This window comes from Cynocephalus volans, chromosome 10 (genome assembly GCF_027409185.1).
Source record: "Cynocephalus volans isolate mCynVol1 chromosome 10, mCynVol1.pri, whole genome shotgun sequence".
NCBI lineage: Eukaryota > Metazoa > Chordata > Mammalia > Dermoptera > Cynocephalidae > Cynocephalus > Cynocephalus volans.
Window position 1 is genome coordinate 46,470,388 of NC_084469.1, and position 22,630 is coordinate 46,493,017.

The following is a 22,630-nucleotide window of genomic DNA, read 5'->3' on the forward strand; positions in this document are numbered from 1 at the left end:
TTAATCAATCAATCAATGATTTAAGTGATTCAATAATGCAAATGGGTTTATAGCAGTAATTAATGTAGCGGTAACATTATACCAGTGTAAAAATGTCACAGAATTCAAATCACAACTTGGATGTTCAAGTGTTGTATCCCACAGCAGGAGCCAGGTGGTTTAAAGATAAAATTCCTCCTCTGGATACACTGTCCCCAGCAAGTCCTTCCTTGTCACCGTCCATCAGCTCACACGAGGGGGTAGCTGGCTAGTGAGGCGATTCCACAGTGGTTGTTCCGGTCCTTGGCCATTTTTATGTAGCCACTCATGCCCCATTTTTCACCCCAGCTGAAAGAAGAGCAGGTTTCCCATTTCATAGAAAGCAGAAAGCACACTGGTTTAGGAACGCCACCCCCTAACTCGAACAGTGTGCCACAGGACGCCACCGTGACGCACAGGATCGGGGTCAGGCGTCCTCCTTCATTCCTTACAAACCGGTGAGTCTGAATCTGCACATAATTTCTATCCCTGACTCCAAAACCACCACCTTTCACAGCTGCAAAATCAGAGACAGAAGAAAGATAGGATGTCTTTCTAGCCACAGATGTTTTAGAATTAAGAAAATGTTCAGAACTTAGAAATTCAGTGGTACAAATACCATACTAATTACCCCCAGCATGCGTGGGACAGTATCTTAATATTATAATCAAACATTAATACTTCTGTATTCTGGGGATTTCAGAAGTGTGCTTAAGGGGTTGTGGATCTGTATCCAAACACTGATTGTAAAGAATTCCCTTACAAATTTCATATGTAAGTATTTTTGGCTATTTATACCTGTTCTTGACCAGCCAGTATTTATTGTTATCTGATTCTGCTCCTTCAAAGCCGTAGCCAACCACCAGAACGCCATGATCCACGTCATGGCTGCTGCAGTTTGGTTCAAAATAAATGCCTGGAAGAGTAAAATCAGTGCTGGGGTGAGAGCTCTAGGAGACACCTGACAGTAACCCACCCTGTCCCCCACTTAAGTAAGGGAGGCACCGCTAAATTCAATGCAATGACAGAAATTTCAGGTAAAACTTAAAATTAGAATCTATCATTATAAAGCTAGGGATTTAAGCTCTCTTCTAAAAGGAGCAGAAATAAATTAGCATAAATCCTTTAGTAGAAAAGAAAAAAAACAATATGCCCAGAGGTATAAAAGACCACTCTAAAATCTTGTAATTCTACTCATAGGATGTCAGTCTAAGGAAATAACACAGAATACAAAAATACCTGAATCAAGAGTCTCTTTTCCAATTTAATTACAGAAGTAAACATTTTTGGAACAATTTTACACATTCAACAATTGGAAGAATTTAAAGTAAATTAAACTATACAATAAATAATGTAGCTTTTTAAAAAAAGTTAGGAAGTACTTACACTCATGGGGATATGCTTAAACTAATGTGTCATGGAAACTTCAGGTACAGATATTACATGCACAGAGGAACAACTATGTGAAATCCATGCACCCAAATATTTACATTGGATTTTACATACCACAGAGTCTACCATGCTGGTATGGTGTGGTGGTTTCATAATTTTTCTGCATCAATTTCTACAAAGAAAAATGCTTACCTTCCTTATAGAACTTGAAGGAGTCATGGCTTGTGTCAACAGCCACAGAGATGGGCCCCACAGCTGCCATGACCTTCATCAGGGCCTTTTTGCACTTAGGGATTGTCAGGCTACTGCGAGGCTATGGCTAAGGACTGGAATCCTCATAGCGCCAATTGTCTAGCTCTTCATCCTGTTTGTGACGCCAATTGAAAAGCTAGGTGACCACACTAGTTGTCAGGCTCTTTTACCTGCCAGTAATCCTGCACCGACTGGGCCAATGGTTGAGCTAAGGCTGGGTCTGGAGCTCCCAGACCCCTCAAGCCCATTCACAGACTGGGTCACAAACCCTCCACATGCCAGGCTGGGTCACCAGACCCCTCCACGCAGGTCTCTGAGCTAGGTAACTGGCCACACGGTCCTTGGAAGCTACAGGTCTGGAAAAAACATGGCCACACAGGGTGGGTGCCCAAGGCAGTAAAACACTAGCCAAAGTGGTGCTGCCTTGCAGGCGCACTTACTCCACCCACACAATGTTTACCGAACCACCCTGAACAGGCTCCTAGGCGAGGGGAGCCTGACCAAATTATCCTATTTTCCCAACAGGGATCTTCAGGAAGCCAGTGTCGTTAGCAACAGAATGCTCAGGCTTTTGCTTATAGACTTCATTCTTTTAAAGTTAAAGAGGATAGAGGCTTGATTACTGCTTTCCACCTCCTAGGGAACATGCATTTGAACCAAAACACTCAGCGATTAGTAGCTTATGATTCTAAGTCAACACTGTCATAATCATCCCATGAGGGATGTGCTGTTAGTTGATCTGAAACTGAACAGTAGCTCATATCTCTTCAGTGAGACCCCCTAGGTCGACTTGTCCATAAGAAACTTCTCACAATGGAGAGATTTGTATTATTTATGGAATAGTTGTATATTCTCCATGTTACGTAGAAGAAAGAACAGCTATAGGTAAACCATCTAATCAGAGACTGCACAGAGGCTAGTAATTTGTAATGACAGTAACCACAGTAGACGGACAGAGATTCTACCATCTAAAACGTGAATTCTGAAAAAGGTGTCTGTTCTCTCTCAAAGTGCTCCACAGTCCAGACACAGAGCTGGACTGATAAGATAAGCTACATTTACCTCTGCTTCGTACGGGTAGGACTCCTCTGTGACCAGGCCTCCGTTGTCCTTGACATACTGGAAGGCATTATCCATCAGGCCACCACTGCAGCCAAAATTGCCGTGAGGCCGAGAACAGTCCAGCAGGTTCTGCTCACTCAGGGAGACGAGTTTGCCAGTTTTCCGGAACATCTGTCCTTCTAGGGAACCAGTCGCACTAAAAGCCCAACAAGAACCACACTCACCCTGAGAAGGGGGTTAGAAAGCTGTAGTCCACAGAGCAAGTAGCATGACGTGGACATCTGGCTTGTTTTACTGAATGTTACCAGCCTATATTGTTAAACTATAACCCCACCTATGTTCTCTTCCTGTAACTTCCTGGTCTGGAGAATAAATGCAGGAAGAGAAGCCCAATTCTTGGTTAATTTCCCAAATGGAAGGAATGCCTCTCTCTGGAGGGTTCTGGGAGATTAACCACTTTGGGGCTTCTCACTGCTCAGAAGAGATGGGCTTTGAGTCATCTTTTGCGGCTCCATCACCCAGGGGAAGAGGGGTGACAAATCCTTGGTAGGCAAAGCAACACACAGCTTATTACTTTATTCCGAGGCGCCTCCTAAAAATTCTTTATAAGCAAGTACGATTCTAAAGTGTTGTGCCTTCAAAGAAGTTCACAAAAAAAAGTTCAAAAGTTTTCTTTTTTTAGAAGAAAACCCCTAAAGAGTGCCTGTCTGAGTTATTTTTATCCTTTTTATGAACGTCCTCGGGTTTGAGGATAAAGGTTAGATGTGCTTGGGACCATAGCTACAGATCTGATTTGAAGAAATGAAACCAAGACAGGCTGGCAGCAACTGCGGGAGGTGGGGTGGGGGGACGTTGGTGGTGGTAGGAGAGGGAGGGAAAAGGACATAAAAAAACAAGTATAAACCACCAGAGTGGGGTCAGTGATTTAGCAGAAGCTCCAAAGTTTATGTTGACAAGATTTCCCTGGTTTTGGTTTTTGAGGGAATTATATAGGGAATTAGGGATGTTCAGTAATACGGATCAATTTCTTTTTTGTGGTCTCACATTTTTTAAAAGAATGTTTTATGTGTGTCTGTAAAATTGGTAAATAAAATAAACTTCACTTTTTAAATATCTGAGATTGTCACTGAAGCATGTAGGCTTAAAAATGTGACCATGAATTGCTCCTAGGTAAGGTGCAGGGCTTTGTCTCCTAGAAGTGATCAAGCAAGGAAACACCAGGAGGCCCAGGGCACAGCCCCCTGCAGGAGCTGGTGGTAAGATGCGGAGACCAGCCTGGTGCTAGCAGCACACCCTCCCATGTGCTGGCACACGTTCTGTGCTTGGCCACACGTTAGTCAGTCTTCTGAACGTTCTGCTAGGCCCAGTTCCTTGTAAAACCCAGTTTCAGCAAAGAACCTCCCATCTTGAATATCTGGTCATCCTGGACATGTAATTAGGTTTCTTATTTTTCCCCATCCCCAGGTCATGTCTGATCATTCAGCATGAATCCTGTTAGGTTAAGGGAGCCAGAATCCCCCTTATGCCTGAGGTTTCCTCTCAGTCATTTCCGTCCACTGACCCCCACACCGCTCCTTGGCTATAAATTCCCACTTGCCCATGCAGCATCTGGAGCTAAGCCCAATCTCTCTTACCCCCTGCAAGATCCCATCGCAATGGTCCCTATACTCACCATGATAGTCCCGAATAAATTCTTTCTTGCAGTGCATGAACAGTGTCATTGATTAGTTTCTTCTTTAACAGAGGTGACAGATATCTTTGAACATGTCCTTTTTGAATTGAAAACTTTTTTTGGAAAGGTTTAGAAATTTTTTAAAAGTTTTTTTTAATAAATGATAAACTTTATTTTTATAGCGGTTATAAAATGAGCAGAAAATACAGATAGTTCCCATAGCTCCAAACACCTCCCCGCCCCCACACACATACAGTTTCTCCTACTATTGACACGTTACGTGACTGTGGTGCATTTGTTACAATTATGAAGCAATATCGATATAGTATTAACTAAATTCTACATTAGGGCTCTTTGTGTTGTACAGTTCTGTGGATTGTGGCAAATGCATGGTGTCATGTATTCACCACTACAGTCTCACACAGACTGTTTTCCCTACAAACCCTCTGGGCCTCCCCTGTTATCAGCCTCCTCCCCTGAAACCCTGGCAACCTCTGACTTTCCCCCCGTATCTCACACATTTCTCATTTCTCTCTGTTGGGACCATTCAAAATCCTCTCTACTACCCAGCTAAGCGAGAGTCTGCCATACAACGTTGATCACAGTCGCCCTAGAGCGCTGGAACCGAAGGCTCTCTGCAAAGTCTTCCCACAGGCTCGGGTGGCTGCAGCCGTGCCCTGGCCGCTGGGGGTCGAGCCGCCCTGTCCCACCCAGCCGGCCCGGAGACTCGCGCTCTGGCACCCCGAGCCGCCCCCACTCCCACTGGGCTCTCACCTGCTACGGCCGCAGCTGCGCAGGTGCAGTCGGCAGGTGCGGGGCGCCGGGATCTCCGGGGTCCACGGCTGCTGCCCAGTGGCTGCAGGTTGGCTGTCAGTGCCCCCTGGATGGCGCCCGGCTGTACGGCCCCCACCGGACGCTCGGACGCCCAGCCCACGACGTGCCTCGTTCCAGGGACGTAACTGCCGTCATTGCTGCCCACGCCGTGTTTGCATTTCTAACAAGACCGCAGGTGATGTTGGCGCTTCTGGGCCGCTTTGACAATCGCTGCTCAGGGGCCTCGTTCTCAGAATCAGGACTACGAGGCCGGGAATCTGGGAGCAAAGCCGACCGACTTACTGAACACGTGCCAAAGGAAAAACGCTCTTGGTTGCAAAAAAAAAAAAAAAAAAAAGAAAAAGAAAAAGAAAAAAAAATTGAAAAAAAATTGAAAAAAAGAAAGACTGTGAAAGTAAGGGAAAGAATGTTAAATGGAGCATGCCATTTTCAAGGAAGGACGAGACTTGCTTTTAACGTGAGGGTCCTCGTACTGTGTGTCGCCGGCAGAGGGCAGACCCGCGCCTCAGAGTCGCCAAGAACGTGGCTCAGCCTCCGGGAGACTTGGGTCCAGTCCCGGCTGTCAGTCACTGGTCTCAGGGTGGACCTTTCCACACCTTCACCTCTTGTCTTTCGAATGAAGTTATGCAGCCTCCCCACTGTTCCACAGAAACACCCCGGGAAAGCATTTCAAAGATACAACGTCCCCTAGGTATACAGATTATTTTACCCTTAAGAAGTTACTCTTCTGAGGAGTTAGAGCATCGTGCACACTTCCAACGTGTGCGTAACACATATCGCTGCAACCAGCATGCTGAACAGGTAGGACGTGTTGCAGTCGCAGAACAACCTAAAACGCAGGTTATTCGTATGTCTCCCTCACTCTTTGAAATCTGTTCGGGTGGAGTAGTTCCTGCTCTGCTCCAGGATGCAAACTGAGGGGCCCTCATGACTCTACTGGTCACTTTCAGAAAATAGACAGTCTGGGGATCACTAATATCATAAGAATATTAGACTATGGAGCCCATTATATTAATCAGTACTTCAATATTGATTTAAAGATGCTCTTCTTTCCCTTCAAAAGAAAAAAATACTAAGTATTTTAAACAACAACAAAAGTTATGTAATTCCCCAACATAAATCAAGGCTTCAGAATTCTCCATTTGCCTTTTATGAAATTCTAGATTTCATATAAATATCTCCTTAGCATAAGAGGAATTGTTTAGTCTCTGGAAGGTTTCGGTTTTATTTGCTTTTACATAAAATTTCTTGAAAGGTCCCTACATTGAATTAGGGATTAGTTGGACCTGGCCTCAATAGGCTTGGTCTACATGCAACATGTCAGAGACCAATGTGAATGCCTGAGACTTTCCATAGGCAGTGCCTGAAAGTGCTGGGAGGAAATTTCTTACCATTGCAAAAGCAATTTTGGGTGAAGTGCTGGAATGCTTTGGGAGCGTCCAATTCTGATTCTGAGACAAACAGATATGATGAAGGCCCAGAAATAACATTGTTGGAGCTGAGAAGCTCTGCCTATGGAAGCAAGAGGGAATTTTGAATTTGGATAAATGGAAATGTCCTCAACAGGGTGGTGGGCGCCTTCCTGGCTGTGGTGGAGAGAAGAGAAGCAAGGGAAGAGGGGGCTGCATCCAGGAGGCACAGTCTGGGACTGAGTAGCTGGTGACCAGAAGACGAGGAACTGGAAAGAAGCAGAGGTCCGGCATGTGGGCTGTGGAGGCAGACCCCTGGGTTCAAATCCACATTTTGATACTCCAGCTCTCTAAACCTGTCACTGACATCAGCGCTGTCCAGTAGAACTTCCTGACATGAGAGAAATTTTTTTTTTTAATTTTAATTTTAAGTTTTTAAAAAAATTTATTTTGTCAATATACATTGTGGCTGATTATTGCTCCCCATCACCAAAACCACCCTCCCTTCTCCCTCCCCCTCCCCCCAACAATGTCTTTTCTGTTTGCTTGTCGTATCAACTTCAAGTAATTGTAGTTGTGATATCTTCTTCCCCCCCCCGTTTTTGTGTGTGTGTTTGTGTGTGAATTTATATATTAATTTTTAGCTCCCACCAATAAGTGAGAACATGTGGTATTTCTCTTTCTGTGCCTGACTTGTTTCACTTAATATAATTCTCTCAAGGTCCATCCATGTTGTTGCAAATGGCAGTATTTCATTCGTTTTTATAGCTGAGTAGAATTCCATTGTGTAGATGTACCACATTTTCCGTATCCACTCCTCTGATGATGGACATTTGGGCTGGTTCCAACTCTTGGCTATTGTAAAGAGTGCTGCGATGAACATTGGGGAACAGGTATACCTTCGACTTGATGATTTCCATTCCTCTGGGTATATTCCCAGCAGTGGGATAGCTGGGTCATATGGTAGATCTATCTGCAATTGTTTGAGGAACCTCCATACCATTTTCCATAGAGGCTGCACCATTTTTCAGTCCCACCAACAATTTATGAGAGTTCCTTTTTCTCCGCAACCTCGCCAGCATTTATCGTTCAGAGTCTTTTGGATTTTAGCCATCCTAACTGGGGTGAGATGGTATCTCAGTGTGGTTTTGATTTGCATTTCCCAGATGCTGAGTGATGTTGAGCATTTTTTCATATGTCTGTTGGCCATTTGTATATCTTCCTTAGAGAAATGCCTACTTAGCTCTTTTGCCCATTTTTTAATTGGGTTGCTTGTTTTCTTCTTGTAAAGTTGTTTGAGTTCCTTATATATTCTGGATATTAATCCTTTGTCAGATGTATATTTTGCAAATATTTTCTCCCACTCTGTTGGTTGTCTTTTAACTCTGTTAATTGTTTCTTTTGCTGTGCAGAAGCTTTTTAGTTTGATATAATCCCATTTGTTTATTTTTCCTTTGGTTGCCCGTGCTTTTGGGGTCGTATTCATGAAGTCTGTGCCCAGTCCTATTTCCTGAAGTGTTTCTCCTATGTTTTCTTTAAGAAGTTTTATTGTTTCAGGGTGTATATTTAAATCCTTAATCCATTTTGAGTTGACTTTAGTATACGGTGAGAGGTATGGATCTAGTTTCATTCTCCTGCATTTGGATATCCAGTTATCCCAGCACCATTTGCTGAAGAGGCAGTCCCTTCCCCAGTGAATAGGCTTGGTGCCTTTGTCAAAGATCAGATGGAAGTAAGTGTGTGGGTTGATTTCTGGATTCTCTATTCTATTCCATTGGTCAGTGTGTCTGTTTTTATGCCAGTACCATACTGTTTTGGTTATTATAGCTTTGTAGTATAGCTTAAAGTCAGGTAGTGTTATGCCTCCAGCTTTATTTTTTTTGCTCAGCATTGCTTTGGCTATGCGTGGTCTTTTATTGTTCCATATAAATGTCTGGATAGTTTTTTCCATTTCTGAGAAAAATGTCTTTGGAATTCTGATGGGGATTGCATTGAATTTGTATATCACTTTGGGTAGTATGTACATTTTCACTATGTTGATTCTTCCAATCCAAGAGCATGGGATATCTTTCCATCTTCTTGTATCCTCTCTAATTTCTCTCAGCAGTGGTTTGTAGTTCTCATTATAGAGATTTTTCACCTCCTTGGTTAACTCGATTCCTAAGTATTTTATTTTTTTGGTGGCTATTGTAAATGGGCAGGCTTTCTTGATTTCTCATTCTGCATGTTCACTATTGGAGAAAAGAAATGCTACTGATTTTTGTGTGTTGATTTTGTATCCTGCTACTGTGCTGAAATCATTTATCAATTCCAACAGTTTTTTTGTAGAGGTTTTAGGCTGTTCGATATATAGGATCATGTCATCTGCAAACAGGGACAGTTTGACTTCATCTTTTCCAATCTGGATGCCCTTTATTTCCTTCTCTTCTCTGATTGCTCTGGCTAGTACTTCCAACACTATGTTGAATAGGAGTGGTGAGAGTGGGCATCCTTGTCCAGTTCCTGTTCTTAAAGGAAAAGATTTCAGCTTTTCCCTATTCAGGATGATATTGGCAGTGGGTTTGGCATATATGGCTTTAATAATGTTGAGATACTTTCCCTCTATACTTAACTTATAGAGGGACTTTGTCATGAATGAGTGCTGAACTTTATCAAATGCTTTTTCAGCATCTATAGACATGATCATATGGTCCTTGTGTTTGAGTTTATTAATATGGTGTATCACATTTATTGATTTGCGTATGTTGAACCAACCTTGCATCCCTGGGATGAATCCCCTTGATCATGATGAATAATTTTACATATGTGTTGCTGTATTCTGTTTGCTAGTATTTTAGTGAGGATTTTTGCATCTATATTCATCAAGGATATCGGCCTGTAGTTTTCTTTTTTGGTTATATCTTTACCTGGTTTTGGTATCAGGATGATGTTTGCTTCATAGAATGAGTTTGGGAGATTTGCGTCCGTTTCAATCTTTTGGAATAGTTTGTAAAGAATCGGTGTCAATTCCTCTTTGAATGTTTGGTAAAATTCTGCTGTGAATCCATCTGGTCCTGGGCTTTTCTTTGTTGGGAGCCTTCTGATAACAGCTTCAATCTCCTTTATTGTTATTGGTCTGTTCAAATTTTCTACGTCCTCATGGTTCAGTTTTGGGAGCTTGTGTGTGTCCAAAAATTTATCCATTTCCTCCAGATTTTCAAATTTGTTGGCGTATAGTTGTTTATAGTAGTCTCGAATGATTCCTTGTATTTCAGATGAATCAGTTGTAATATCGCCTTTTTCATTTCTAATTTTTGTTATTTGAGTCTTCTCTCTTCTTTTTTTTGTTTGCCATGCTAATGGTTTGTCAATTTTATTTATCTTTTCAAAAAACCAACTTTTTGATTCATTGATCTTTTGAATTGTTTTTTGGTTTTCAATTTCATTCAGTTCTGCTCTGATCTTAATGATTTCTTTCCGTCTGCTAACTTTAGGTTTGGATTGTTCTTGTTTTTCTAGTTCTTTAAGGTGAAGTGTTAGGTTGTTCACTTGCCATCTTTCCATTCTTCTGAAGTGAGCGTTTAATGCAATAAATTTCCCCCTCAATACTGCTTTTGCAGTATCCCACAGGTTTTGGTATGATGTATCATTGTTTTCATTGGTTTCAATAAATTTTTTGATTTCCTGCTTGAGTTCTTCTTGGACCCATATGTCATTAAGTAGAACGCTGTTTAATTTCCATGTGTTTGTATAGTTTCCAGAGTTTTGTTTGTTATTAATTTCTAGTTTTAATCCATTGTGGTCTGAGAAGATACATGGGATAATTCCAATTTTTTTGAATTTATTGAGACTTGATTTTTGACCTAATATGTGATCTGTCCTGGAGAATGATCCATGTGCTGATGAGAAGAATGAATATTCTGAGGTTGTTGGGTGGAATGTTCTGTAGATATCTGCCAATTCCAATTGGTCTAGAGTCTTGTTTAGATCTTGTGTTTCTCTACTGATTCTTTGCCTAGATGATCTGTCTAATATTGACAGTGGGGTGTTCAGGTCCCCTGCTATTATGGTATTAGTGTCTATTTCCTTGTTTAGGTCTAATAGAGTTTGTTTTATAATTCTGGCTGCTCCAACATTGGGTGCGTATATATTTATGATTGTTATGTCTTCTTGATGGATCAGTCCTTTTATCATTAAGTAGTGTCCCTCATTGTCTCTTTTTATGGGTTTTATTTTAAAGTCTATTTTGTCAGATATAAGAATAGCTACTCCAGCTCGTTTTTCTTTTCTGTTTGCATGGTAAATCTCTTTCCATCCTTTCACTCTTAGTCTGTGTGAATCTTTATGGGTGAGGTGGGTCTCTTGAAGGCAGCATATAGTTGGGTCCTCCTTTTTGATCCAGTCAGCCAGTCTGTGTCTTTTGATTGGGGAATTTAAGCCTTTTACATTAAGAGTTGCTATTGAAAGGTGTTGATTTATTCCTAGCATTTTATTGGTTGTTTGGTTGTCTTAGGTGTCTTTTGTTCCTTGCTTTCTGATTTACTGTTTGGTTTCTGTGTTTGTTGGTTCCTTAGGTTGTAGATAGCGTTTTTGTTTGCTTGTTTTCTCTTCATGAATGCCATTTTCATTATACTAGTGGGTATTGATTTTTCTTGGGTTTTTATGGCAGTGGTAGTTATTTTTCAGGAACCAATCCCAGTACTCCCTTGAGGATTTCTTGTAAGGGTGGTCGTGTGGTAGTGAACTCCCGCAGTTTTTGTTTGTCTGAGAAATATACTATTTGCCCTTCATTTGGGAAGGATAGCCTTGCAGGGTAGAGTATTCTTGGCTGGCAATCTTTGTCTTTTAGTATTTTGAAAATAACATCCCATTCCTTTCTAGCTTTTAGGGTTTGTGATGAGAAGTCTGATGTTAGCCTGATTGGGGCTCCCTTATAGGTGATTTGACGCTTCTCTCTTGCAGCTTTTAAGATTCTCTCTTTGTCTCTGAGTTTTGCCAATTTGACTATGACATATCTTGGAGAAGGCCTTTTTGGGTTGAATACGTTTGGAGATCGTTGAGCTTCCTGGATCTGAAGATCTGTGATTTTTCCTATACCTGGGAAGTTTTCTGCCACTATTTTGTTGAATATGTTTTCAATGGAATCTCCATTTTCCTCCCCTTCTGGAATACCCATGACTCGGATATTTGAGCGCTTAAGGTTGTCTGATATCTCTCTCAGATTTTCTTCAGTGTCCTTGATTCTTTTTTCTTTCTTTTTGTCTGCTTGTGTTATTTCAAACAGCCCATCTTCAAGTTCAGAGGGTCTCTCTTCAACTTTGACAAGCCTGCTGGTTAAACTCTCCGTTGTGTTTTTTATTTCACTGAATAACTTCTTCAGTTCAGCAAGTTATGCTACATTTTTTTTCAGGACATTGATTTCCTTGTACATTTCCTCTTTCAGATCCTGTATACTTTTCCTCATTTCATCATGATGTCTAGCTGAGTTTTCTTGTATCTCATTCAGTTTTCTTAGAATTATCACTCGAAATTCCTTGTCAGTCATTTCAAGGGCTTCTTGTTCTATAGGGTCTAGAGTTTGAGATTTATTAACTTTTGGTGGCGTACTTTCTTGATTTTTTGTATTTCTGGTATCTTTTTTTGGTGTTTATTCATTGTGGCAGGGGGTTTCACAGTCCACCGGTTTGAGACTAATGACTAACTAGGATGTTGCTGTGGTTGCCAATTTCGTATGGCTCCCTCCGTGACTGCTCAGTTGGCCTCTAGTGCCTTGTGTGTGTGGTTGCCTCGGGTCTTGGGCTTCTCCAGGGAGCCACCTTTCTGGTCAGCTTGGACTCTGCTGGGCTGGTGGGTCACGTACCACAGGGTGTGTGATCTCTGTTGAGCTTTCACTTCCTGTGCAGGACTTCTCCCTGTTCTGTGTGCTCTGGCCCAGGCTGTTGGATCGTGCAGTGGCGACCCCACAGGGTGTGTGGTTTCTGTCGAGTCTCCGCCTCCCTGGCCGCACGTCTCCCCACTCTGTGCGCACTGTGCTGGGCTGGGGTGTGTCTTCTGCACCCCTCGTCTATCAGCTGGGCCTTCAAGACCCTGCTCGGCACCGCCTCGCCCAGGAAGTCTACCAGGTTTCTGGTAGGCACAGATGACCGGTCGCTCTGGGTGCCTTTGTAGCACTGTGTAGATCTTTCTCGGGTCTTGTTCACCTTTGTGTCCCCCTGGCATAGACCGAGTCTAGCGCCCACCTGCAGCCAGCTCTCCAGCAGGTTCAAGGAGACCTGGGAACTCTCCTACCACACTATTCCCAACCAGAAATTGGTTAGGCTTTTTTCTGAACTGGTGGCCGCATAGATGGTATCTGCCTCCCAGTAACAGGAAGTTTACTGGGGGCCGGGAGTCCAGGGTGTGGTGGAGTGATAGTCGGCCCGCCCGTACTTCCTTGCCCTCCCGACACTGGCTGGGGATGCCCCATGCCACCAACCCGCCAGAGAACGGCGGAGGGAGTTGGAGGGGAGGCCGGCCTGCAGGCTCCAGAAAGCCCTGCGCCGGGCCAAGCAAGTGGGAAGGCTCAGTGACGGCCGAAACGGGCGGAGCTGCCAGCACCTGGGAAAATGGAGGCAGCCCCGGGGTGATGAGTGAACCAGTGATGCAGGCGGGAGCCAGGTGGGCATCAGCCCCCTGAACAGAGCTGGGGCAGGGGTCACTCACAGGGTTGTGCCAGGTCAGGTGCTCACTCTCTGCCTCTGGTTTGTTGCCTTCCTCGATCTCGCCCGCTGCCGCCTCGGCAGCCTTGAAATGTGGCTAATCTGACTGAGGAACCGAAATTTAAATCTTTCATCATTTTAATTAATTAAAATTCAAATTTAAAAAGCCACATAAGGCTAGTGCCTGCCATACTGGACAGCACAGGTCTAGAAGAAAGGGCACAAAAGCTTGGCCATCTGCTCTGCCCATTCTAGTTGCTGACCTAAGGGCTGTCACCTTGTTTAGAGCCTTTCTGCTCAATTAAGGCAGTAACTGAGTGTCCAGGAGGCAGGGGGTCCAGGGAACAGGTGCCCCAGTGGGGCTGGGGAGGAGAAATGAGCCACAGCACAGGGAAGGTAAATAGAGTAATCCTTCTAGAATGTGGGCTGTACTCAAAAAGGAGCAGATGCTTGACAGAAGAGCGACGTGTTCATAGTGGCTGTTCTCACTGCAAAAGTGAGAGGTATCTTTGTGTGCAGGAAAAGAACCATGAAAATACTTGTGGAAAAGAAAAATGAGAGTGTAGAGGCCAGGGGTGTGGCCTGTGAGGTCACACTGCCTCCTCTCAAATCCTGGCTGCCAGCTTGGGAAGCCTCAGCACATCTTCGTTCTCTGCACTCCCTTCTCCTCGGCTGGAAGGTGGGAGTAGTGCAGGCTTCTAACTCAAAGGGTTTCTGTAAGCATTCAATGAGAAAAATCTATGAAACCTACTTAGCACAATGCTTAACATATTCTATCTGTCATCGTGGCTCTACAAAGGACGGACTTCCAGAAGGATGATGTACTTGCACAGCACAGTAGGAGTGACATCAATTAATAGGTTTGACGGCTTCTCCTTGAGCACCTTTGACCACTGAATAGGATCTGGGTTCAACAGCTGTTCCGTTTCATTTCCTCCTATGGGTAGGGATCGAATGCCTGGGCAAGGCCTTTGCCACATGCTCTCTGGGCTTGGCTGTAGTCAGAGGCACAGATGGTGGAGAACGTGTGTGGTCCCTTCGGAGTTGTAGTCAAGGCTCTTTGGATTGCAAGTGGTCGAGGCTGCAGCAGTCAACTCCTCAGTTTCTGCGGATGCACTGAGGGCTGAATACAAAATAATAGATGACTTTGAAAAGAGTCTCCCACCCCAAAGCACTTCTGGACAGGAAATGGGGACCTTGACACCACTGACTGGAGGTGTGCCACCTGACCTGGAGGAGTGTGTGTGTATTTGCTTGCACATGCCAATGCCCGTGTGCACACGTGGGGGCAGGGTGATGGTCCTGCAAAGTGGTGTTGCCCACTTTGAGGCTTCTACACCTGGATGTTCCCATTGAGGGAAACTTCCAGGATCACAAGGACCTCAGGTTGAGGAATATGCCACACCCAGGGGGAACCAAGCAGGACTATGTTAGTGCCAGACAAAGAGACCTTTCCTGTCTCTCCTTCCCTTCCCAGCTCCAACCCAGGGGCCCAAAGCTGCTTCAAGGAGAGGGGGGAGGAGGAATGTCACTAGGCTGAGAAGTGGCAAGTTCATCTTGATGTCCCCCCACTCCTCTGCATGGCCTGAAGCAATTCGGAGCTGTGGGTGGGAAGGAGCCTCAACCACAAATAAAGTTTGGTGTGTGATGGTTAAATTGGGCTAGACGTTTTAGTTATTTTAAATAAACTTAACGGTGAAAAAAATTTAGATTATGGAAAAGTTGTAAAGATTGGACAGAGAGTTGCCATATCCACACGCCCTTCTCCCAGCTTCTCCCACATGTAACGTCTTAGGTTACCCTGGTACATTTGTCAAAACCAAGAAACTGACATTGGCCTATTATTAATAGCTCTGGGCTTTATTCGGATGTCATCGGTTTTTCCGATAATATCCCCCTTCAGTTCTAGCATTCAATCCAGGGAACTACATGGCAGTTTGTGGTCAAATCTTCCCAGTCTCCTCTGGTCTGTGACAGTTTCTTATTCTTACTTTTCAGGACCTTGATGGTCTCCTGGCATAATGGCCAGGTACCCTACTGCATGTCCCCAATCTGAGTGGTCTGATGTTCTTCTTAGCATTAGACTGGGGTTATGGGGACATGTTAAATTTTGAACTGGAGATTGCCTTTGGGTTTAAAAGAGATGGGAGGTTTTTTCCTTTTACGCAAACACAGAGTATTTGTATGTGCCTGAGGTTTCATGCGAGGATCAAAGGAAAAGGACTGTCCTGACTTGGGGGTGGGACAGTGAAAAGAAGTTGCTTTCTGCTTGACTCCATGGATTCCTGTTCTCTTACACCAGAAACAAAAGCCAGTTCAAACTAGCTTAAGCAAAAAGGGAACCTCTTCCCAATAGGTGGAAAGATGTTAGGGTATCTCAGGAACCCCAAACCTACTCTCTCATTGTTGCTTCCCTCTCTCTCTGTCTCTTTCTTCTTCTTTCTACCCTTTCTTTCTCTGCAGTTCAGTTTTCACTGGCGGACACAGAGCCAAACATGACTGGCCTAGGGCTCCCCACATTACATCTCCTGAGTCTGAGGAACCAGCTAATACTGACCATCAATCTGAATATTCCCAGAAGAGAGCACCCATCCAATGGGTCCAGCTTGGGGCAGGAGGCCACCCTCAGTCTAATAGCCAAGGGGCAGAGTCCCATGGCTTCTGGAGACTCCACTTGGGACAGGAGTAGAAGTTTTCAGGAAAGAGAAATGAGAACTGGGCAGACACCCTCCTCCCCAGAAGTGTTTAATGTACTTAAAAGTTGACACAATAAAAATATTCACTATTAATTGAGCCCTGTCATTTTGTATCCAGTTCCTGCACTAAGTGGTTTATACATATTAGCTCATTTAGTTTTCACAAAAATCCTGAGATATAAGAGGGATCTCCAAAAAGTGTACGGAAAGGTTAGTACTATCTTTTCATTCTATTTTTCCACAAACTTTTTGAAGTACCCTCATATTATTATACCCATTTTAGTAACAAAACCAAGTCACAGAGAAATCAAGCAACTCGTTCAAGGTCCAGCACTAGTGAATGGCAGGTGCTGGCTCAATACCCATGCCTGTGCTTTTAACTGCTGTTGATGAGTTGGCATGTGACAAAGCTGGATAATGTAATGACAACTATGGGAGTTCAAAGAACAGAATGGCTCATGTAAGCAGAAAGAATGAAGAAGTTGTCTCAGAAAAGGCTGGACCAGAGGAGTCCGTTGAAGTCAGATTCAGTGGGGCAGGGACAAAGATTGGCTTTAATGCTTTGGGTCACTCTTCAGTATTGGAGGGGATCGCAAAATGCAGGCTAAAGCCAGTTCTAAAATGCAAAGAATTTATAATGTTAAGACTTGTCAGTGTTTGTGCCTTTTAAGAAGCATATTACTAATACAAATTTTTATTCGTATTTAGATAATATTGCTAGTAGAACTACAGAAGTGTATTAGTTACCTATTGCTGTATAACAAATTACCCCCAAATTTAGAGTACACGTAAAATGTTTATGGTCCCAGTCTGTGGGTAAGGAATTCAGAAGCACTGCAGTTGGGTGGTTTTGGCTCAGGGTCTCTCTCACGAGGCTGCATTCCTCAGACCAGCTGGGGTTATGGTCATCTAAAGGGTTCACTGGGATGGCAGGATTCGCTTCCCAGCTTTCACTGGGCTGTCAGCTGGTGACTTCAATCTCTCACTGGCTGTTGGCTGGAGGCCCCAGTTCCTCACATGTGGGCCTCTCCTCGGGCCAGGGCAGCTGGCTTCCCCCAGAAAGGGTAATCCAAGGGAGCAAATGAGACCATGAGTGACCAAGATGGAAGTCTCGGTGTCTTTTATCACCTAATTTCAGAAGTGACTTATCACTTCTGCCATATTCTAATGGTCAAATTAACCAATCCTCACCCAGTGTGAGAGGGGACTATATAGGAATGTGAATACCAGGGCACAGGGGTCACTGGGGGTCAGCTTGGGGACTGGCCGCCATACCCAGGGTAAAATTTTATCTATCTTTTCTTACCAATATACAACAAGAACTTTTGCAGACATGTCCAATGGACATATTCAAGAAGCACATAATTGAATGTTAATATCAAAAATTAAGAGGATGAAAACTGCCTAGTACATCCTTCTCCCTTCAAGAAGAAAAAAAAGTTAATATGAACAAAGTCATTTGAATAGTCTTCAGCGTACAAACCTTGGTAGGCCTCCTTGGACTCTGGATATTTAATATCCACGCTGAAATGTGCTTTCGCTGTGAACCACCCTGTCCAAAGCTCAAGTGGGAAAGCAGAGCCTCACCTCCCCCGAGCTTCTTCCTGCCCCACCTCCACACACCGCCCTTTTCTTTACTCCGATGAATTGCTGTAGAGATTTCCTAATGTTGGGTCATTCTTGGATTTCTCGGTTAGGCCTGACTTTATCCTGATGCACCTTTGTTTTAAATAGGTCTGGATGTGATCTGTCGATATTTCATGAAGGATTTCCTTGGTCTCCAGGTCCACAGACAGACATGGCAACTCTTATTCAAACAAGCTGAGATTCTAGATGCGTGTGCCACCTTCCCCAGTCTTGACGTCATTTGGACAAGTGAAGAGTAATTTAACCAGCACACTCTGGTTATGCCCGAGGGTAGAATACAGCATTTCCCCCAAAAATGAAAATACAAGGCTAAAGGGTTGAGAAAAGTATTAATGTTTAAATATTGACTCCATTTAGTATCTGGCTTTGTAAATAGGTGACCAACTGTTCCATTCAAACAGTTATTGGTGATCCAAGTTATAGATTCCCAAAAAAGTCTCGATCAGAAATTTCAGAATTTAATAGCCATGAGATTTGTTACACAAAAATTTTCCAAAAGAAGACACAAAAACTCTTCTAAGAAATTAAGTCAGCCATTAAAATATATATATACATATGTATATAATGAGGAAGGAGTCACTACAGTATGACATTAGGTTCAAATTTCAAGCCAACCAAGATGAATTCTTAACTGATCCATGTACTCTTGTCCCCAAGCGTACAGCTGCTGATTACTTGGGTTGACAGACTTAGAATTACAGCCCCACTTGCCACTATTCATGACAGAAGACAAGTCAAAGTCGTGCTTCTCACGTGTGGGTTTTATTTTTCGCCCTCTACATGGAGCACTTAGCCCTTTACGTCAGCTCTGGCTTCTAAAGCTGTTGTCAGCAGCGTGTGCTGCTCTGCTCTGCGCGGTAAGGCACGCTCGCCTCTTCTTCTCTCCCAGCCACCTCCGCTTCTCACTCATTTAGGGTCCTTAGCACAAGGGACAGGAGGTGAGAGCTTGTGGGGTCACGCTCACTACCTGCCTGCCTGGGTTTTCTGTACACAGAGGAGATATTCCTGCACATCATCCGGGGACCCCAGAATGAGGGGGACCCGCTGGTGAATAGCCTCAGGCTTCACGTCCAGTACAGGCTGGGTGCCTGTGGTCGCCAAGCCTCCTGCCTGCTCAATGATGAAAGCCATAGGATTGCACTCGTACAGGAGCCGGAGCTGGGGAGAAACAGAGTCAGGTGGGTAAGCTTTGCAAGTAGACAAACATCCCCAGCCATGCCCCTGAAGCTCAAGGAGGAACCTGAACGGCCGAGCTTCCATCTGCCTTGTTAGCCTCATGAGAGAATGGGCGGCCTGGGTGTTAGAGCCCACGGAGGATGCAGGCCTCCCTGGTGCTCTGCACATGTGCCTCTGGGGCCACCTCTGGCAGGAGGCTGAGATATGCATCTACCTGCCTTGTGATCTTTGAGCTGATGAGGCTGCCACTAGACTTGGAGACATGAAGTCTGGGTGCCCATTTCTCGTTGGTTCGGCAATGAGGTAAACTAATTCTGAGCCCCAGTTAGAAGCTTTTATAGGTGAGGTCTAAGGCCAAGAAGAAAGCAAGTCTGGGTGGGATTGTAAGGTTTCCATGAGACTGCTAGGTTGTATTTCTGGGGATAACCACAGTGGCTGGGATCATGAGGAATAATTCCACATCTCAAGTGCTGATTTGGCTAAATAGTTGGCTAGCATTTAAATGGTCTTTTTTGGCCCCTTAGACTAAGTTAAATCTTTTTGCTGCACTCCAAAGCACCTTGTACTGCCCCTTTCTTAACAGGCAACCCACTAAAGTGGGTTTAACTTCTGGCTCCTTGGAGGGGAGGAACGGTGTCCATCATGGCTGGTCATTGTGGTATCTCCATTCCCAATAGGGCCACTGCTTATCTTGCACAAGGACCCCAGCTGAGGGCAGCGTTGGGTTAAAAAAAAGCCTGCACTCTGCTTGCCAAGCTCTGCACAAGGACCTAGGGCCAGCCTGCTCAGAGGAAGGAAGGCCTTCTCTAAAGTGCCCAAAGACACCATGAGAACTAGCAGTGCCTGCCTACTGTTCCATAAGTACACAGTGAATTGAGTTGAATGGGTGGGGCTGAATGTCCTTTTGGGTCTATTTCTGTGATTGTGTTGTGACTCCCTGCCACTGGACACACACACCCATCACGTTAGATCAAGGTGATGATCTAGCTGACGCACTGCTGCTATGTCTGGACTCCATGTCATAATATCTTCTCTTTCTTTCCCCCCATTGGTGCAAAATTTGTAATTTACCAAAAAACATTCATTTTCTGTAATCAGCTTACAAAACGTTGGCCCAGCTCTGTGCAGCCTTTTCCTCTTCATTCTTTTCTTCAAATCCATTTTGAAGTATAAAACTACTTTGATAAACAGACCTAACGTGTTATTTTTTTTCCTAATATTATTATTTCAAGGAGAAGAACAAAATTTCTTTGGTCTAGGTTGGAGAGCCAGGCAATCAGAGAGTAGCTTAAGACTCCAAGGGGCATTTACTGCCATTTTGGTCAAACAGTGTAAGACATCCTTGCCCTAGACCTCCAGCTCGTAGAGTAGTGGGTGTACTTGGGTTGGCTAGTTTTGTCCCTGACCATCCACAGGAGGGACACTGGAGGCCGTGCTGCCCAGACAGTCTGGTCCTGGAGATTCTCACCCTGGTAACTTGGCATTCTCTTCCTCCTTTCCTTTGCCCTGGGGTCTGGAGGGCGGGGGAGTCTTGGGGGGACAATGAAGCCTCGGATTGTAACCAATTAGCCTGTTGATTTAGATACCTTAAAAGAAGTTCACCAGTGGCACACAATGTGCTTGTCTGGGAGACAAGTTACTTTTGCTCAGACTTGAGATGCTCCTGTTGTAGTAAACTGATCTCAATACCAAAATGCCTGGGACTTCATGCTGTGACCACACCCACACAGCTATGGTCACAGAGACCATGAGAGCTGAAACACAGAGATCGGGAACCAATGGCACTCTCAGCATGGGTGGTGGTTAAGGTGCAATGAATACAGATCTGTATATGGAATTACATGTGCTTACAGGACATGATTATGTAATTACATGTGGATATTTTCTGACTCACAATTATTGTAATAATTATTAATGAAAGTCTTAATGTTCCCCCACTAGAACTTAGTAGGCAGCAAGAGTGGTTCTATTTGAGAATTTCCACACCTTCTACTTGATCTCACTTAACACTCCATAGCCTTTTCTTTTCTTCAGCAGCTCTTGTGCAGACTTATCTGTGACCTTAGTTCATGAGGTTAATATACATGAGCTAAACACTTACATAAAGAGAAATGCCTGCTACACCACCCCATGTATTCAAAGCTTCTCTCTGGTCTCATGTGCTATGTCAGATTTCTTATCATGTCTTGAATCTTGTGTTCCAGTCATTCAAATCTCAGTGGCCACCCTGGGAGACACACATGCATGGCTACTTGTTGGTGTGTCAGAGAAAATGGCAGATCTTGATTTGACTACTTCCTTGTGATTTCTGTGATTGTCTAAACTTCAGACACATTTCCATGTGAGGTTCTATTCAAGGCAGATGGATTGGGATCATAAGATCGCCACTTGATATGACAAGTATTTTTCGGTTTTGTGTCATAAAATTGCAGCTAGATCTTCCAGAAATATTGAATGAGTTTTGAGCAAAAGTTCTTGTTTGGGAACTCTCTAGGGGGTTCTTGGATGGACTTTGGGGCATGTATGAACCCTCTGAACATGAATGTAATGTGCAGTTCATGTGTATTTTTTCTGGGAAGTGGATTGGTAAGTTTCACTAGATTTCTAAGGAGTCCGTGACTTCAGATCAGTCGGTGCTGAAGCTGAAGGCAGACACAGCCTGCAGGAAGTGAGATGAACGCGGCCAGATGACGAAGGTGGCTATGAGGCCAGAGGAGGTGGAGGCTGGTGAGAATCACGAGTCCCAGTCACATCAGCCTTCTCCTTCTCCAACCATCTACCACTGCCTCAAAACTCGCTGCCGGGAACTAGACCTTGTTTCTCTTCCTCTGCCCACTCACACACAGACATGCCAAGGAGCAGTGCGGTAGCCAACAGCAGGCATGAGGAGGGAGGGAGCTCCAACTGGCTGGCTGACCAGATAACCCACGGTGGACACAGCAGAATTACCTTGCCCTTAGGGCTCTTCTGGTTGGCCGGGTACATGAAGATCCCTCCATAGACCAGGGTACGGTGCACATCGGCCACCATGGAGCCCACATACCTGGCCCCATAGGGAGCACTGCCATCCTGGAAGGTGAAGAGGGGAGAGACAAGATCCCATGAGCTTGGCAACCAGCCAGCCCCAGCATTCCTGACCCTCCATGCTCCACCCAGTAGCTCAGGAACTGAAAGCACATGTAATCGAGTATTTCATTCCTGAAGAGCCCTTCAAGCCTCAACCAGTGATAGAACTCATTAAATATAGGACTACTTAGAGAGACAATATCCTGTAGCAAGAGAGCAGCTACCAAAATAAATAAATAAATAAATAATGCAGTACAGTATATACAAACAGCAGCAGTTCATCGGCTCCCTGTAGCTCCTGCCTGTCTTACTGTGAATCATGGCACTTTTAGCTTTCTGAAAACCAGAACTCCCTGAACAAAGGCAAACTTTGCACTTACTGCAAGCAGTGTTTATCCAATAGCAAAATTTTAACAGCTCTAGAAAACTTTGAAAGAAGTAGAACAACCTATTCGTAAACCTCGATTTCATCAGTCATACAGGTAATGAAAAGAATGATTGTTCAGAGACAAAGAAGTCCTGGGCTGTGATTCTTCTGAAAGCCGGCTTAACAGGCAAAGCCCGACGGTGATTCTGTTGCTCCCCTGGGCAGGTCTGTGTCTTCCCCCACCCAGTGACCCACCTGTGATGTCTTTGTCTAATCTAATAATTCTCTGACAGCGCATGAGGGATGGAAAATTCCTCAGGGCAGCCACCCAATATTTTGTGTTCCAACCAAGTTTGGGATTA

At 44.2% G+C, this 22,630-nt stretch overlaps 2 protein-coding genes across 2 annotated transcripts in view; both read right to left on the reverse strand.

The window, feature by feature from the left end:
- Window positions 1-227: 227 nt before the first annotated feature.
- LOC134387367 (procathepsin L-like) lies at window positions 228-6,005 on the reverse strand. Its single transcript, XM_063109853.1, has 8 exons — window positions 5,940-6,005; window positions 5,171-5,390; window positions 4,988-5,097; window positions 2,725-2,949; window positions 2,186-2,251; window positions 1,603-1,696; window positions 817-934; window positions 228-327 (listed from the first exon to the last, which is right to left on the reverse strand). The coding sequence occupies exons 1-8, from the start codon at window positions 6,003-6,005 to the stop codon at window positions 228-230; spliced, it is 999 nt and encodes a 332-aa protein (XP_062965923.1).
- Window positions 6,006-18,104: 12,099 nt separating this feature from the next.
- FBP2 (fructose-bisphosphatase 2) overlaps window positions 18,105-22,630 on the reverse strand; it is a 42,796-nt gene continuing 38,270 nt past the window's right edge. The window contains exons 6-7 of the mRNA XM_063110780.1: window positions 21,785-21,904; window positions 18,105-18,817 (exon numbers count right to left, since the gene is read on the reverse strand). Of these exons, the coding sequence (XP_062966850.1) occupies window positions 18,623-18,817; window positions 21,785-21,904 (315 nt within the window). The 3' untranslated portion in view covers window positions 18,105-18,622. The remainder of the gene's footprint in view (window positions 18,818-21,784; window positions 21,905-22,630) is intronic.